At 41.1% G+C, this 19,524-nt stretch overlaps 1 protein-coding gene across 4 annotated transcripts in view; it reads right to left on the bottom strand.

Annotated features, from left to right (window-relative positions):
- PRIM2 (DNA primase subunit 2) overlaps positions 1-19,524 on the bottom strand; it is a 2,362,887-nt gene that overhangs the window by 699,041 nt on the left and 1,644,322 nt on the right. For all 4 annotated transcript variants that reach the window (XM_044063334.1, XM_044063337.1, XM_044063335.1 and 1 more), the window contains exon 9: positions 3,943-4,015. In XM_044063334.1, coding sequence (XP_043919269.1) covers positions 3,943-4,015 — 73 coding nt within the window. The remainder of the gene's footprint in view (positions 1-3,942; positions 4,016-19,524) is intronic.

A 19,524-nucleotide genomic window follows, 5' to 3' on the forward strand; every position in this document is an offset into this window, starting at 1 on the left:
TAGAATATCCACATCATTTGGGGATTCAATAATGGCTCCCAGTTTGCAGTCATCTGCGAACTTTGTTAACCTGAGTCCCTTAGTGTTGGCCTGTACTTCAAAGAAGTAGATGCCAAACAAGAGTGGTCCAGGACTGAACCCTGAGGTACTCCACTTGTCTGGAGCCGGATTTGGAGTCGGCTACGTTTACAGTCTGGGTTCTGTCAGTAAGCCAGTTGGCAACCATCGACTGACGTAGGGATTTATGCCCAGCTTAGCAAGTTTATCTATGATTCCAGAGTGGGGGATGGTGTTGAAGGCCTTGGCGAGGTCCAGACAGGCTGTGTAGACAGCCTTAGCCTTGTCCACAGGTCTGGAGACTGATTCGAAGAAGTCAATCAGGTTCAGGAAACAAGATCAGCCCTTCACAACCCCAAACTGGGTGGGGTCCAGTGTTTGAAGGTTGCAAGTTCCATGATAATGTGTTCCATGCCCTTGCAGATCATTCTCGTCATACTGATGGGACAGTAGTTCCCAGGCTCCAAGGTGGATCCCCTCTTGTGGAGTGGGATAACTGTAGCTGTGCACCACTCAGTGGGCATGAAGCCTGAGGTAAGGCTATGATTAAACATGACACTTAGGTGAGGTGCCAGTTAATTTTATAGTTCATGTAGTACACAGCCCGAGATGTCATCTGGTCCCATGGATGCTGTATTCTTAGCTTTGGAGAGTGCGGTTTCTACCTGTGTGGCTGTGATTACTGGAATTTGACAATCTTTTGGTATTGAGATGGGAACTTTAGGGGGTGAGAGGGGGCGAAGTTGGCACTAAATCGATCTGCCAGGATATTGGCAATGTCCCTGGGATCAGTATATTTAATGCCATTCTGTTGTAGCCCAGAGCAGATCTGAGCATTGCCATTTAGATTCTTTTTTAAAACAGGTTTATTGTTTTAACATACAAGAGAAATATCATAACAATTTTATACAAGTAATTAAAAATAGGTATTATTATAACATTCAACAAAACAACTAAAGTATTTACAAAGACATCCACTACAATCAGATCAATTAATTAAACTAAAATACCATGCTATTGAAATTAAAATTTTTTTAACAAATTTTGTAAATTATCCCATACAATATAATAAGATGTTTTTCTATTTGTTCTTGTCCTAATTGTGTTTATTTCCATATGGCACACTATATTCATAACACTTTTAAATTCATTGAACGAAGGAGGTGTATCTGAAATCCAATTTCTAGTTATTATTTTCCTAGCCACTGCTAGAATAGACCATAACAAGGGAAGCTTGACCTTTTTAACACTTTGAGGTACAGGTGTGTTGAATAATATAAGAGATTTAGAAATAATGAAATTATCTGCCATTTAGATTCTTGACATAACTATAGAATGCCTTGTGGTCGTCTTTGGAATCTTTGGCAATTTTACTTTCGTAACTAGCTTTGGAGGATTTTATGAGAGATCGCAGCGTCTTACTGAGGCTGGTAAGGGAGTTTTTTGCATCCTGGGATTTTCCTCTCTTCTGCAACAGTTTCTTCCTTCTGTTGTATAATTTGTTTAAGGCAGGGGACCATCAGATTGGCTTCTTTTTTTGGAGGAGAGCGTCTTGGTGCTATTTGGGATGGCACAATTCATGCATGAGTGGATGTGCTCGTACAGTGCCTTAGTGTAAGATTCAGCAGTCGAACTTTCAGCTCCCGTCTCCATGGGTGCCATGAAGTTTGTCACTTCTGACTTAAGTAGCATGAAGTTGGCTTTGGAGAAGTTTTTTATGGAGGTTTCCTTACTGGGGGGTGGGGGTGGGATGTGGATGTCAAGGGTGATTTACTTATGGTCTGACCTGACCAATGAGGGGGTGTGACCACTGGTGTGGAGCATCTATCTCCCATGTTGGTAATGACCAGGTCTAGGATATTGCAGCCCCTGGTGGAACAATATCCTAGAAGTTGATCTACGGTGTTGGAGTTTATGAATTCCAAGAACCGTTGGGAAAAGGTGTTGATACCCGAGTAGTTCCCAGTTAATGGCAAGGTAGTTGAAATCACCCAGTATTAGGGTGTTTGGTTGTATCTTAATACTTTCCAGTATGTTTAGAAAGGTGTAATGAGAATCTTGGGGCATGGTGGAGGATCTGTAGCAAGCTACAATTTGGATTGCAGTCTTACCTAGTGTTAGTTGCACCTGAAGAATTTCAGATGCATTGTGTCGGGCAACTAGCCTTGAGATGTGAATATCCTTGGCGAATATGGACACTCCTCCACATTTAGTGTTTTGGTCTTGGTTTGGTGGCCGAAAAGTGTGGAAAGAGTTGTAGCCTGGTATTGCAGGGGTGCTCTCTGGAGTCTTGATCCAGGTCTCAGTTATTGCACAGATATCGATGTTCTCCATTTTTAGGAGTGCCTCGAGAGAGAGTGCATTTTGAGGTTTAGACTTCTAGCATTGAGTAGCATTACCTTCAGATTTTGCATGCTTGGATCTGTTACAGTCATGGTTTTGTCCTTTAAAGGCACTATAGGGGTGGCAAGAGCTTTAGCCAGTAATCTGAATCCCAGGGGTGACAGGTGCAGACCATCTCTGGCAAAGCTTCATGGTTTGTCGATCATGTTGTCCCAGGCAAAGAGATACTGGATCCCCTCTGAATGACACTAGAAGCTTAGCCAATTGTTGAAGTCAATCATTTTGTCCTTATACTGTGGTGTCATTCTGGGCGAAGGCAGGATGCTACTCAGGGCTAGGGTCATACCTGCCTGGGCCACATGATCCAAGAGCTCTTCCATGTCTCTTTTCATGTAGTCCAGGGAGGTACGTCTCAAGTCATTCACTCCAACATGGACTTGTTGTGGAGTGACTTGAGTGTATGCGTTATGTGGTGAATCCTGGCAGCAGACAGGCAGCTGACTAATTTTCTCCTTGCTCAGCCTGGTGAGTGGGACATCAGTGTGCCTGATTATAGAGTCACCTATGACTAAAGTGGTGGGCATGTTGTCTTGCCTTAGGGGATGTTGTTGGGTGGCACACTGGTGTTGTGAGCTATGCGTCACATTGGTTGTAACTGGTGTTTGTTTGCGTTTCAGCTTCAGAGGTCCTTGTTGCTTGGGCAGATTAATGTTAAGGGCCTCCACATATGTGGGTTTAGTGTTACTATGTGTGGGTGTTAATGGTGTGGGTTGTGAAGGGCTATGTGTTGCTTGAGGTGTAGTGCAGGTGTCAAGCTTCTCCTCTTGACTGTCTAATACAATCTTGGATGGAGAGAGCTTTGCTACCAGTTTGGCTATGCAAGTGCATCTCTCACAGGTTATAGTGTTGGGTGGTAGGAGGAGAGGGTTGTCTGTGTACATGAGACAGTTGCTGCATTGCCCCAGTATGCCCAGATTCACCAGGTGGACAGGAGAAATCACCGGAAGCCGACTCTTGGACATGCCTGTTTAGGTGCTTTTTTTGTAAAGTACAAGAGCTGTTTTCCCTTACCTTTGCAAGGTACTTTGCAATTATAGGCTGTTTAGTAACTGCAATTTCTCCTTATTAACGAAAGTTGTGCTTATATCAGTTTAAGGCTTCTTAGTGCTTTCCAGCAGGTTCTAGAGCAAGTGCTAATCACAGGGGTTCAGATTTTTGTGTTACCACTGAGAAACCAGCTAGTTCTAAGGGAAAATTTGAAGATCAGACGAAGCCCCGTGGTGTTGCATGATGCGACAAATGCACAAACACAAGCATTTTTAAGCCAGAAAGTTGCATTTCAAATTCATATTGGTAGCTTTGTAAATAAAGCTGTGAGGGCAAATGTATTAGATTCCCAATTTAACTTTGATCTCATTTATGATCACAAAGTTGAAAACCACTAGAAAGTGAAGCAAATAATCGTGCTGAAAGAAGAAAACAGTGCTAAAGGTTCTTAATTTGAAGACACCAAACATGAAAAGTTAATTCATGTAAACTTACATTATCTATCTGGTCCAAGGAAATCTTTCCAACATTCTTTTGCATACTGTAATCTTGCCCCACATAGGCATGGCTGCAAAACAAAGAAACATAATATTTTACACCCTTGGTCACACTAAATTAAACGCAGAAACGTGTACCTGGCACACACACAAGCACTCCCTGAAAGCAATGCAAATCACTTTTTATACAAAAAATGCTGCAGGTTGCTTCCTTCTGATTTGTTTAATATAATTGAATCATGGAAATACTTTTGTGTTAGCACTTTTCACTTAACAGCAAAATGAGGTATCCTGCTTCCTCGGGATCATAACCTACAATGCAAAAACAATTAAGCCTGTCTTGAGTACAATCAGTTAAATGTCTGCTAGCACTGTTAACAGCATTCCAGAAAGTAATGTAACAAACTTATGATGAAGAGCAAAATGCTGAATTCTGTTTTGTGTTTTTTGTGATCATTTCTCCTCTTCAACATACAAACCCAGTTTCAGCTGTTTAACTCATTAACACACCTATGTGGTACGGAATACCAGGCCTCTAGCAGCCTAAAATCATCCTTGCATTCCACAGCATTTTATAAAAAAATCAACTTAAAAAGCATAAGATAAATGAATGAAAATAATATTGCATTTTATTTTTCTATTTGTTTCATTGAATATTGTGTTAAAGATAGTACTGCATTTTATTTTTCTGTTTATTTAATTGCTTCACAGTGGTGCCTCTGTCTCTCTGCAGTTAGTTTCCCGCCCTCCCTCCGTGTTCCTGTTGTGGTATTAATCTTGGTGGCTTTGGAATTGCCTGCCTCATCTGTAAATTTGTGTTTGAACACTCCTCCTGAGTCCATCTCATTTGCTCACTCAACTGAGTACAGTGAGATCACACTTTGATTTCAGACACTCCTACCAGTCCCATCTGTTCAGCTCTATCCCAGTCTAGTGTCATTAGCTCATTCTACCTAATACAGAGAGAACATCTGAGAAGACCAGCCCACTTAGGTCCTTAACTTTGACTTATCTTCTGCTTCTCCTTTCTCCCTTTCCACTTTACAAAAAGAAAAAAAAAAAAAACTTGTGCGTGCTTCTCAGCTTATAAGTATATATTTTGGCACTTTTTAACTGTACAGAGTTTAATAAAACAATAGCTAAATTCAGTTCAGAATACAGTTTGAATTAATTACATTTAATTAAACTGTATTTGGTTTAATATTGCTACACACTCAAGTGTGCTAGCTTGCACTGCACTTGAATTGTTTTTAGTGCTGTTTTAGATGCTTTTCTGCAAAAAAAAATTCTAAGCTTGTTTCCTGCCTTTCCTGTAACTGGTCTAGTCAGATACTGTCTAGAAGCTTCTGAGCCCCCCAAGGCTTTCTGTGTTGGAGGGAAGCCTAGCTCATCAGTGAAAGTGGTAAGCACTAGGGTAGCCTATCTTATCAGTGTAAGTGGTAAGCACTAAGTAGCCTGTCTATCACAAAAAGAGTGGTTTCTGGGCTAGAAATTGCAGTTTATTGGCTGTTTGGGCAGTTTTTTTCCATCTCCTTCAACTTTCTGGTGTAAAAGCTCACATTTGCACTTTTCCCGCCTTTCCTGTAACTAGTCTAGTCCAGATACAGATTTGCTGTATCCTGGACTGTTTGTAAGCTTCTGAGAGGTGCCAAAGTCTGCTCTTCAATTTTTCCCTTAGATCTGCTAGTTCTCTCCTCTCCTGGACTTTTACTAGCTTATTAGTCTAGCACTTTACCATACCAGACTTCTTGTAGCAATTATTGCAGCACACAAAAGCACAACCAGCACTAAACGTTCTACAAGGAAAAAGCTTCAGTACTTATCAATGCCCACCCCTCCAGGCATGTCTAAAGGTCAGCTCCCTGTGCTTTCTCCAACTAACCTGGTGAACATGGGCATCCTGAGGCAATGTAGCAACTGCTTCATGTACACAGACAACCCTCTCCTCTTACCTCCCAACACTTAGACTTGCGAGAAATGTACTTATATATCCAAACTGGAAGCCACGCACTCTCCAGCCAAGACTGGAATAGCTGGTCAAGAGGAGAAGGCCAACACTTGTACCACGCGACATGTAACAGATAGTTTGCCAGAACACACACCAGCACTGCCTTCACATAAAAACACAAACCACACTTCCACCTTCACGGAGGCTCTCAAATAAAAATCTACCCAAACAGCAGAGATCTCAAAGGCAGAAACGCACTCGACCACCACAACACAACACTAATCACGAGACACATAACTTTCCTAAATAGTGTGCCACTCAACCAAAGCCCCTAAGGCAAAACAGCATGCCCAGCACACTAGTCATAGGTGACTCGATAGTGAGGCACACTGATGTCCCACTCACTAGTTTGAATAAGGAGAAAGTAACAGGTGCCAGGATCCACCACATAACCCACACACTCAGGTCCCTCAACAACAGGTACAAATATGACTATCATTGTACAAGTGGGTGTGAATGACCTGAGACGTACCTCCCTGGACTACATGAAGAAAGACATGGAGGAGCTCTCGGATTATGTAGCCAAGGCAGGTATCACCTTAGTCCTGAGCAGCACCCTACCATCACCCAGAATTATACCACAGTACAAGCAGAACATGACCGATTTCAACAACTGGCTAAGCTTCTGGTGTCATTCTAAGGAGATCCAGTATCTGTCTGCCTGGGATGACATGATTGACAGACCTTGATGCTTTGCCAAAGATGGCTGGAATCTGTCACCCCTGGGCTGTGGATACTGGCCAAGGCTCTTGCCACCCCTATAGTGTCTTTTATAGGTATTCCAAAAACCAAATTACCACCGTAACAGCTACAAACAAATGCAATCTGAGGGTCATGCTGCTCAACTTACAAAGTCTAAATCTCAAAATGCATTCACTCGAAGCACTCTTTAAAATGGAAAACACAGACATTTGTGCTGTAACAGAGACCCAGTTCAAGGCAGCAGAAAGCACCCCTGCACTACCAGGCTATAACTCATTCCACACCTTTTGCCCCCAGAACTTAGACCAAAGCTCCAAAGGTGTTGGTGTTTCCATATTCATAAGCGATTCAGGTCATAGCCTGTTATAGGTCTCCAACCATGTCCTAAGGCTTACACTCCACATTCGTAAGCACCCTGGAGAATATTAAGGTCCAACCTAACACTCTCATACTGGGCAACTTCAATTACCCCTCCATTAACTGAGAAAACTACTCGTGTACCAATACACTTGCCCAACGTTTCCAGGAATTCATTAATTCCAATGCCCTGGACCAGCTCATACTTACCCCCACTAGAGGTAGCAACATCCTTGACCTGGTCATTACTAACATGGGCGACTGTTGCTCTACACCAATAGTCAACTCCTCCCTGGTTAAATATAACCACAAACTAATCACCCTGGAAATCCACATCCCTCCCACCCCTCAGCAAAGGTAACCACCATGAAAAACCTCTCCAAATATAAGTTTGGGCTCATAAAAACAGAGGTGGCTAACTTCATGGCATCCATGCAAAAGAGAATAGTTGCATGACCGCCGAATCATACACCAATGCACTGTACGAACACGTACACAAATGCATGGACCTCGCCATACCCAATAGAACCAAGATGCTCTCCTCCAAAAAAAGGGAAGTCAATCTGGTGGTCCCCTGCCATAAACAAACTCTACAACAGAAAGAGGAAACTGATGTGGAATAGGGTGAAGTCCCAAGACTGGAAAAACTCTCTTATCAGCCTCAACAAAAAGTTGAAATCCCTCATCAAATCCTCTAAAGCTAGCTATGAAAACAGAACTGCAGCAGATAGTAAAGACAACCACAAGGCCTTCTATAATTATGCAAAGAATCTCCACGGCAATACCCAGATTTGCTCTGAGCTACTGCACAATGGTATCTCCTATACTGAGCCAACAGATATTGCCAATATACTGCCCAACAGATTCAGTGCCAACTTTACCCCCCCCAAGGACCAATCACAATACCAGTAGATTGCCAGGCACCCAGTATTACTGCTGCACAGGTTAAAACAGCACTGTACAAGGCCAAAAATACAGCTTCTATGGGACCTGACAATATCCCTGGCTGTGTTCTACATGAACTACAGAGTGAAGTGGCACCTCACCTATATGGTCTGTTCAATCACAGCCTCACCTCAGGTTTTGTCCCTACCAAATGGTACACTGCTATAATCATCCCTTTCCACAAAGGAGGAGCGACTACAGACCCTAGGAACTATTGCCCCTTTAGCCTGACAACTCAGATATGCAAAGCTATGGAACACATCATTATTGACCTAATAAACAAGGATATAGGGAATCTCCAAATTCTGGATCCCACACAGTTTGGTGTTGTGAAGGGTAGATCATGCCTGCTCAACTTGGTCGACTTCTTTGAGTCAGTCACCAGAGCTGTGGCTGAAAGCAAGGTGGTTCATACAGCCTACCTTGATCTGGCCAAGGCCTTTGATACCATCCCCCACTCAGGAATCATAGAAAAACTCACTAAGCTAGGCATCAACCCCTATATCACTAGGTGGGTTGCAAACTGGTTCACAGATAGAACCCACGGTGTGAAAGTAGCTGACTCCAAGTCAGACTGCCGACCAGTCATGAGTAGAGTCACACAGGGATCTGTCCTGGGTCCTCTTCTGTTTTGTATCTACTTCTCAGAAGTCCAGGCCAACATGAAGGGACTCTGGCTGACAAAGTTCGCAGACGATTGCAAGTAGGGAGCCATTATTAACTCCCCAAGTGATGTTGACATCCTACAGAAAAGGCCTCACTGACACCAATGACTGGTGTCAAAATCATGGCCTTAAGCTCAATGCCAAAAAATGTGTCGTCATCCCCTTTGGGAAAAACCCAGTTCCCATGAATTACCACATAGATGGTAGTCCACTGAACACAGAAGGCGTTATAAGAGATCTGGGAACACAGGTTGACAGCAATCTCTCTTTTGACCACCACATTGCCACTGTAGTCAGAAAGTCCTTCTATGTGGCACATCTCATTACGAAGGGTTTTGCATCCAGGAAAAAAGAAGTCATTGCCTCCCTCTACTCTTCCCTTATTAGGCCAGTCATCGAGTACAATGCCCATTTGGCATGTACTTCACTAGACACCTACAACAACTGGAGAGGTCACAAAAGTACCTCACAAAGAAGATTCTAGGCCTTAAACACTTGTCCTATATGGCCAGACTCAAAAAAAAACTCCAACTATTCCCTGACTCTTACTGCCTACTTAGAGGCGATTTCTGCTTGACTTACAAAGCCCAGCTCTGTTAGAAATGCTACATCTAAAGAAATTCCAATCCCTCTGCACCACACACTACAGAGACCTCAACCTCATTACCGCAATCAACAGAACAAGCTGGAGGGACAGGTTCATAACCCAGAGACTGCCCATGCTATGGACTAGATTGCCCATACATGTCAAATGGCACCTCATTGGCCCTCTTCAAGATAAATCTTGATGAGTGGATATGAAATAGAAAATTTGCCTCGGGGGATCATTCCAGTGACTCTACTTAACAGAGGGACCGGGAACTAAGGTCGGGTGGCACAATGCCAGGGTAATCCTATGGGCTAGGCTTGTAAAGGCTCCAGGGCCATTAACCTAGTATACACCTATGAACGTAAATTATTTTATGAACAAAAGCTATTAAACTGTACAAATTGCAATATTATCAGTTAGATGTATTCTACACTGCTGTCAGCTCATTCATAGTTTTTCCATAAATACTACAGTCTCATAAAAGCAGAATTATATAATTTTCTAAACCTTCACAAACTGTCATATCTTGGAAACTGTACAACCTATACACATGTTGTTGTTAGAACACTTTTGCTAACCAGACTGGGGGTGGCATAATGATTAAGGTTTTCCCCTTAGTGTCATAAGGTACAGGGTTTGATTTTGACATCAGGTTACTGGCTAAGCTTAAAAATGGCCCGTCAGGGCAGTTAGCCTAGTATTCACCTACAAACCTATTAAGGTCAAAAGCAGACATAAGCTTTCACATGACAGCAAGCAATTCCCCTCCGAGTGCATGTTTACAAAGATATTTACAGAAATATGAAAACACATGCTTAATCCTGTAATTAGTAATATAAATAAAACTGAATCTCTCTCAGGATGTGTAACTTGCAGTGCAAATATCAAAGAAAGTTTTCTTTAACATCTAATGTCATGCAATAGTCTCTAATTACGTCTTTAAATTACAGTCTCTTGTTCTTGTACATTTCTGGAACACAGTAAGACAAATGAAGCAGCGTTTCTGAATATGTAGTAAGATCAAACTGTGAATGAATTCAGGAGTCTAATAAAGCAGCCATATGTCCACCCTTACAGGATACTAAGAATAATTTGTCAGATCCTATAATCTGCAGGGATATGTGCATGAAGCTCATATAAAAGTTTGAATACCACTAATGGGAAAAATTAACTGTGAATGCTCCAAATACAAAACAAAACTGTGAAGTGTTTTTTTACTTGTCAGCTATTTTTAAATGCAAGCTTATGAGTGTAAGCAGGAACAATGAAAGAATACAAAAACGTTACACTGGAGGCACAGACTGGTGACACGATGAAGGAAGTTGCTTTCGGTTAATTTCTCCAAGTCTTTTAGGTTTCTAATGCCATGATGAGACTGGACCACCATTCCTAAGTCAAAGTATGATTAAAATTTGTGAAATTAGTACTGTTTCAATCTTAGATGCTAGCCAATAGTGCTCGTTGCAGCACTCACAGTGCACCCATAATTGACTCCTGCAATTCATACGGAGTTACATGCATTGGTAGCATATCTAAGCAAGACTAATTTTTTTTATTAGACACACTGCTCCTACTTCAATTTGAACTGTTTGGGTAGCTTTCTTCCACATTGCCCTTGTTTCTGCCTGCAAATACTGATGTTTTATGACCTTGTCTCTCTCTGTACATAAAACATTGTAATCGCTAGGTGTAGCAATTTCAATGATCAATGCTACTTTTGTCTTCTTTTCATGGACTACTATATCTGGTTTTCTCACATCTATTTTTTGAACTGTTGGCAAAGGATGATCCCGTGTAATATAAATGTCATCTTTTTCTATAATGCTTTGTATGTTTCCAATGCTTCTCAGCTACTTCAATATTGTAATGTTTGCAGAAGCCCCAGTGCAACAGCTCTTGCCACATTATTATCAGTATACCGGCCTTCTGTCATTACTGTGTCAACACCCAGCAAAAAGATGTGTGACTGCTTCCAGTTCTGTTTTACAGCATTTGCATTTGTTTGTTTCTCTCACATGCTCAATAGACTTTGCAAACCAATGTGTATGCAAGTCCACTACCCTGGACTGCCAATATTAACCTTTCATCTTTTAGTTAAAATTCACCTCTCCTTAAGCATTCCTGCATCAGATCCTGACCAACATAAGGTTGTTCTAGGAGTTTTCTGTACTCACAACTATATTTATAACTTTTCCACATTTCTTGCTTTCTTATCTGATCCTTCTCTTATATGTTTTTATTTATTTATTTTTTTGGCACACTCAGTTGATACCTGATTTTTGTCTACTTCTGGTTGGGTTTCCATTCTCACTTGACACTGATGTGCTTCTACTACGGAAGTCATCTTAGACTTTTCTCTTTATGTTTCAAAACTTTTGCTGTGTTCGGATCTGATGAGGTCAGCAGATATGCATGCAATCTTACATTTTGCAGACCTGTACATGTAATCAATTTCGAGGAGGCCCATACCACCTCCAGAACAAGGAATATATATAATCTTGATACACGACTGATTTTTTATACATCATTTAATTAGTGTGAGCCATTTTTCTTTTTTCCTGTCCAACTGACCATATACCCCTTGCGGCCAATTAATACCCCAAAGCTAAGAACATGAAGAGAAAATTGGATTATAGCTTAGACTTTATTTCTAGATGTCAGGGCAGTTTTCAGTAGTAATTTTAGTCTTCTAAAATATTCCTTCCTGAGATTGTTAGCATTTCTTCACTTTTAATGTCAATCCTTTATCAATTCCCAAATATTTACACACTCCTTCCTTTCAAGTTCCTTTATATCACATTCCTGTTCCAGACTGTTATTTCTTTGTGCTGCAGCTTTCCCGCTTTAAATATTATTTTTGGACATTTATCAAGACCAAATGAAATTCCTATATCATCTGAGAAAGTTTTGACCACTTCCAGTTGTGCTTTAATCTCCTAATCTGAAGAACTATACAGTTTTAAATCATCCACAAAATGAAGATAAGTCTTTACACTTTGTTACTGCCTGGGAGCCAAACTGTAACCATGACCTAATCTGTAAAACTGACATCTTAATGGGTTAAGAGCAAGACAGAAGAGCAACAGTGACAGAAAATCAACCTGGAATATCCCCTTTGAATTTGTAACCTTGTGATGATAATCTGCCCTTTATCATGACTTAGCTACTAAGTGGTTTGTCACTGTAATGTAACTGATCAATGGAGGGTGTATTTTATACATTTGTAAGCATTTCTTTATCCATGAATGTGGGATGCTGTCAAATGCTTTTTTTGTAATCTATCCATGCCATACAAAGATTCTACCCCTTTTTACAATTCTCCATTAAGAGTTTTAACAACAAATGATCATTTGTTTCATATGACTTTCTTGTGTTACCCTTTTATTCCACTGTCATGACTGATTTTTTTCTAAAGGAGTACAAACTGTCGCAGTTGTCACCATTTCCTGTTCCTTTCCTTGGTGTGCAACTCAAAATGAACTTGTACTTGTTTCCTACTGAAGGCTCTAAAGTATTTTCATATGGCAACTGATCAGATGCTTTCCGTTCCACCGGTTTCTCCTTAATTTGTGGACTCATTGTTCTATCATGCTGTAATGTTACACGAGTTGGATTTTCTGCACTAAATCTTTCACTCTGTAGGTAATCAATAACTTCAGTTCCTATTTTTTTAACTTCTTCATTACTAATCCTGTTTTCTAATTCCCCTTTGCTTTCTTATTTTTTGTATTGTAAAATTTTCCATGTCTTGATGCATTTGCCTGTATTTTTATTCACATATCATTGGTGCTGCTTTCTTGTATTGATTAGTTTTTTCTCCTTTGCATGAAAATTGCACCAGATGTCTCCTGCTTCTACGGTTTCTCCTTACTTTGAGGACTCTGTTCCCTCATGCTGTGATATAACCTGGGTTAGACTACCTACATTAAATCCTTCACTTTGCAGGTATTCTATAACTTCAGCTTCTATTTGTTTAAATTCTACTTTACAAATCTTCTGTTCCACGTTCCCCCATTTGTGATATTATTTTCTGTATTGTGAAATTGTGCAAATCTCAGTGCCTTTGCCTGTATTTCTCTTCAAATATTTCTGTAGCTTTTTTTTTTGTTTTTGTATTGATTAGTTTTGGTTTTCTCCTTTGCGTAAATATTGTACCATATCAGATAGCTTTATTTCAAATGTCCATGTTTCTTTTTTATACCGTTTAAACATCTCTAGATTTTGTTCTTTATATTTTCACATTTCCTCAGTAACTTCTTTTTCCAGACAGCAGCCCAAGGTTTCTCGGGATATATATACAATGCTTTTCATGAATCTGTTGTATTAATGAACACAAATCTGCATTTGAAGCTTTTGACAGCAGGAACAATGAATAAATAACGTTACATTTGAGGCAGAGACTGGTGACATGAGACAGAAAGCTGTTCTATGATGTGCACGTATACAGTACATGTTGCATGAGATGAAAACTGTGAAGAAATAACAAAAAGGGAAATGGATTAGCATTACCTTTATTACTACTATATTAGTGGAATAGAAGGAAGTATTCCCACAGATGGGTGAAGGCTAGGCAAAAGAAAGACATGGCATCAGAAGTGAAAAGGAATGTAGTAAAAATGTTGTCCAGGGAAGCACACAAATTAAACAAAAAAAAAAAAAAAAAAAAAAAAAAAAAAAAAAAAAGTGGGGGTGGGCACTTTCTGCCCTTTTGTGTGGCAAGCTGCATGCAGTGAGTTTAGGGCTAAATAGCAGAGACATGGATGTCTTGCAACATGTATTACATATGGAGATACTCCAAATAGTGAGTACAATGGCTTTTTCTCTACAAGATTGCAAAATATAGCTTACTTCAGGGCCATTTTTTTTCTGCTGAGCAACCAAGCCTCACTTTTAAGATTTCATCATTCCATTAATGTCTGCCTTTTCTCACAGGACAGAATGCAGAAAGGTAATAATCAAAAGTGCCATCCATACAAGGATGGTATATGCAAGACAGTCGTGACTCCAGGACTCCATGCAGTTTTGGATCCTTGGCACCTCTGTCATGAATATACTCCAGTAACTCCAAACCCTTGGGGAGTACAAGGCTGTTGTTCTCTGCATACCTTAGTATCTCATGCCTTACAGTCTGAATCTTCCTAGCACATAACTGTGCTCTGAACACTGTACCAATGAAGTAGGCAAAGAACGGTCATCATCCTTTAGGCTGTTAAAGGCATAAGGAATTTCTCTGGGAGGGATAATGGCGAGTGCCATCATCAGCTTGACCTTGTTGGTGAATTCTGAGGACAGTGTCAAGCACATCTTGTTGAGAACACACATCTGTACCTGTCACTACATGCACTGTGCAAAGTGGAACTGCATTTCATAGGTTCATAGGTTACTAGGATAAAGGCCCTAGAGCACTTACAAGCCTAGCCATATTTATCCTGATTTGCCCCAATTGTCGGTGGTTAGGTGAGTGAAGTTTGCAGAGGTAAGGGCCTATGGTAGTTAATAATGACTTCCTCTGTCTAGGAGGGACATGGGTGCCACTGCAGGAGTGAATTGGCAGGCACCCACCCATTGACCAAGGTTGCGCTTGAAGAGGGTTAGGAAAGGGCTCTGTTTCACATGAACTGGAAGCTTGTTCCAGAGAAGTGGCAGTCTCTGGGAGATGTATCTATCTCTCCAGCATGACCTGTTAATGTCAGAGGCTAGGTTAAGATCCCTGAAGTGAGTGACCCTCGTGCAATTTGATTTAGAAATCTGTAGTATTTCCATCAGGGCCAGGGACTGCCATGTAAGCCAGGAACAGATCACCCCTTAGCAACCTGTAGGAGACAATATAGTGACAGAGGTTTCAGTCTTTCCATGTAAGACTTGTTTTGTGTATCCTGTAATTTCTTGGTGAGAGACCTCTGTGGTCTCTCCAATTATTGCAGGTGTCTGGTGAGCTACAAGCAAAATGGAGCATGGTACTCAATTATTAGTCTGATGAGGGATGAGTATAATGGAATTATAAAATTCTTAGATCTAGATGCAATGCCTTTACTTATAAGATGTGCCATACAGAAGGATCTCCTTGCTACTGTGGATATGTGGTAGTCAAAGTTCAAGTTGCTGTCAACCTGAGTACCCAGATTATGTACCTGGGTCTACACTTAGGGATGTGCTGTCTATAATTTAATTATCAGGGATGTCTGCTTTCCCAAAGGGAATAATCATGCATTTTTTGTATTTAGCTTTAATCTGTGGCTTTGGCTCCAATCATTTGTCTGCGTTAAGCCTGTCTGCAGTATATTAACATCATTGAGGGACTCGATGATTGCTCCCAATTTACAACTGTCAGCGAACTTAGTCAGTCACAGGCCGTCCAAGTTTGCCAGTTTCATGTGGTTTGTACTGAGAAGGCAATGTGGATTGTACCAACATGCAGTCACTTCAAAGTCTATCATAAGATGTCTGACCAATAGTACAAATGTTTTCTCGTTAGTCACCAGACTGAAAAGTTGGTTTTAACAGGTTGTCAAATTATACATGCCATTTTTTCGCCATAAGGGCTATGCATTGGAGCAGCAGGGATTTATTTTATTCATATTCAACATACTCTGAGATGGAACAGACTTAAAAGCACATATAGCTGGGTGTGCAGAAAGTGCCGTCATAATGCAAACCACAGATCAAACAAGGTCTGATATGGTAAGATGCTGGATAATATTTTGGTCTGCTGTTGCCTGTCTCACCAAATGCAGGAAACCCCCTCTCTTACTTGGAAGAGAAATAACATACTGCAGCAATATTGTTTGTGATGGCTGTGTTTGTTGACACACCCTAGTCTCCACTAGCTCCATAAATCTCTTGTCAGTAGCATTTGCATAAGTACGACTCATAAGATTAAGATTACAAACTGTTAATTAGCTTTATAGCTTGGCAGTTAGTACAGAAGATTAAAGCCATGAGCTATTAGTGTGCTTCCTGTGGTACAAGATCTGATTTCCATTAGCTTTCATTTGCCATGAGCAAGTCATTTAATCAGACAGTGCTTTGGGGCAACTGGAAAATTGGGCTAGGCTACTCAATGGTCTCCAGGACTGCATGCCTAGTAACTACATATTAAACTGCTGTCAAGAACATACCCTAGCACTTCTTGGGTGACTTTACACAGCATACTCCTTACCATCTGCCCACTTTTCCATAAAGTGTGTACTACCTCAGCAGTGGATGGCATCGCTGCTATGGGGTGTGGTAGTGTTCTGTGGATGTGGAGAGTTCTTTACCACCCTGATGTTTTTCAAGATGCAGCATTAATAGGATGTCCCATTTATTAAATATTACCTGCCGTAGAGATAAACATCAATGACAAGCCAATCAATCATTTTTTATGAGGAGAAATGTCTATGTGCCACCCCTCTTAGGGCCATGTATAGACTGGCTGAATTGCCTTCTCCTAAGCAACTCTCTGACATAGCTATATGTGCTGTGTGGCCCAAATCTGTTAGACTTGTTTACATATGAATGGGTGGGGCAGGTTACTTAACTGATTGCATATGACTTTGTCAGGAAAGCTCTGTGCTTTCAACTTATACTGTGGATGCCAGTGTTATGATGACCTTTACACCGTCTAAACTTTGGCAAGATACTTCTCTGTTGTTGTTTGGCATGGCTGCTGCTGTGCCGGGAAAAGTGTGCCCCCGTATACTACACTCCTTTGTGACAAGAGTATTTCTGTACTTTGGTCCTGGTATGTCTGCATCAGGGCTTCTGAGCTGTGCCCTGTTCACATATGGGGAGTTCATCTCTTACGTGCACTATGCTATGCATTTCTGGGAAACTGCGTCCTGTCTAATGTGTTGTATTGTTTATAAGGTGATCTTTTACACCCTTTATACCTATCATGCCTCTCAACCTAATCTGGACAAAGACAAAAATAATGGGGGGGGCAAAGGCCCAAAAATAGAGTCAGACTATTGGTCTTCTAAACTTAGAAAGCTGCTAGCTTAACAGGCACTGTATTGTCATCCATATTCTGAAGGATATAAAGTCTGAAAGTCAAATGTCTGCCACTGTTTACTGACTTCAGTCCTCAGTGACATGCTAAAAAAAAAAGAAGTTATGTACTTACCATAACGTTCCATGTGAGTTGTTCATCTCACCTTCATTGCTTACTGACGAGTTCGGAGCTGATCCCACGGCTCCGAGTCAGCCAATTGCAAAGCTCGAGGTCTTCAAATAGCTCGAGGCCAAGTCCCTATCCCATGATGCACCTAGAGTTACCTCAGCTCTTGTTTGCTGTGTATAACAATACCATATCTCATTCTTTCACTCCCAAGAGAAGGCATAGAAGGATTGAGCAACCAGGATGGATCCAGCATCTCGTTCATCTAACAGCCCAGGAGGGGGTAGGAGGGAGGGACTTAAGAATGAAGGTGAGATGAACTCACATGGAACGTTATGGTAAGTACACAACTTCTTTATGTGAAGTTGCTCTATCTCACCGTTCATTCTTTACTGATGGGTAGTGTTCCAAGCACCATCAACCTTGGGTGGCTCACGGGAGTACATTTCTCAGAACCGTGGATCCAAAGGAGGACCTGTCTCTGGAGGCCCTGTCAACTTTGTAATGGGTGATAAAAGTATGAGATTCTGACCAAGTGGCTGCTGTGCAAATAGGAAGACTGGCAGAAAATGCAGAGGATGTAGAAACAGCTCTGGTTGAGTGTGCCTTAATTTTATGCTGTAAAGGCATGTTAGCAGCTGAATAAGCAAATATGATACAATCGGATAACGATTTAGAAAGAGTTGTTTTAGCCACTAGTCTACCCTTCCTGTAGTCTGAAAAATGAAAGAAAAAGCTGGTCTGATTTCCTGAAATCTTTTGTTCTATCCAAATAAAATCTGAGCTGTCTGTGAACATCAAGTTTGCGCAACATGTACTCTAAATTGTTTGAATGGCTGGGGAAGAAGTCTGACAAATCAATAATTTGGTTGAGATTAGTTTCGGTTCAAACTTTGGGCAAGAAAGAGGGGTTTGTTCTAAGTGAGACTCTATCAGCATGGAATATTAAATAAGGAGGCTTGATGGATAACGCCTGAAGCTCACACACTCTGCGGGCAGAAGTAATAGCCACTAAGAAGATGTTTTTCCATGACAAAAATTTGAGGTCACATGAGGAAGCTGGTTCAAATGGTGGAAGAATTATGCGGGCAAGCATAAAATTTAGATTTCCTGGAGAATAGGGAGATTTCACAGGTGGTCAAATATGAAATGTCCCTTTGAGAAAGGCTTTGGATAACGTGTGTGACATAATATTCAATCCTTCGAATACAAGATGAAAATTAGAAATGGCAGCAAGTTAAACACGAACTGTTGCTGCTGAAGCTCCTTTGCTGAAAATCATAGTCAAGAACTCTAAAATGGAGGCCATAGGGGCTTGGTAAGGATCAATATTGTTTTTAGAGGCCCATATAGAAATTTGTTTTCCATTTGCTAAAATATAGTTTCCTAGTAGAAGATTTATGAAAGGATAAGAGAATTTGCTTTGTCTTGAGGGACCACTCGTGGGAAAACAAGATTGCTCTGCTCAACTTGTCTGCTATCATGTTGAATTTCTCCGGGATGTACGTTGCCAACAGAAAGCGCTGGGGAGAAATAGCCCACTGCCATACTCTGACAGTCTCGGGCCAAAAGGGGTAAGACCTGGTTCTTCCTTGTTTGTTCAAATACCAGACCACTGACATGTTGTCTGTCTGAATCGCAATCGTACCCAGAGGAAGAGAGTCCTGAAAGTACTGCTCTCATCTCTAGTACACTGATATGCAGATGTGTCTCTTGATTAGTCCATGTGCCTTGGGCTGTCTTTCCCTGAAAATCCCCCCCCCCACCACCACCACCACTCTATCAGAGAAGCATCTGTGGTCACTGTGGCCGCTGGAGGGGGTAGCACAAATGGGCATCCTATCGTAACATGAAGTGAGGTCAACCACCACTGAAGATCCTTTTTGCAGGAATTCATGATCATTATCATGTGTGACATGGGAAGCTCTTGGTAAGACTACTGAGTGAACAGCCACTGTAGTATCCGCATGTGCATATGACCTAGTGGTATGACTAGAATTACTGCTGCCATCAGGCCTAACAATTTCAGAACTTCTGATGTTGGTGGTTTGTCTTTGGATATCAGAAGGCTGACATGCTGATGGAAAAGAAAGGCTCTTTCTATTGGAAGTCTTAGTGTATTGGTGGTGGTGTCCAGTTCTGCTCTGATAAAAATGATATGCTGCGATGGAGACAAGGCAGATTTTTCTGAGTTGACTGTAAAGCCCAGTTGACTG

This window comes from Protopterus annectens, chromosome 2.part1 (genome assembly GCF_019279795.1).
Source record: "Protopterus annectens isolate FY-2018-M chromosome 2.part1, PAN1.0, whole genome shotgun sequence".
NCBI lineage: Eukaryota > Metazoa > Chordata > Ceratodontiformes > Protopteridae > Protopterus > Protopterus annectens.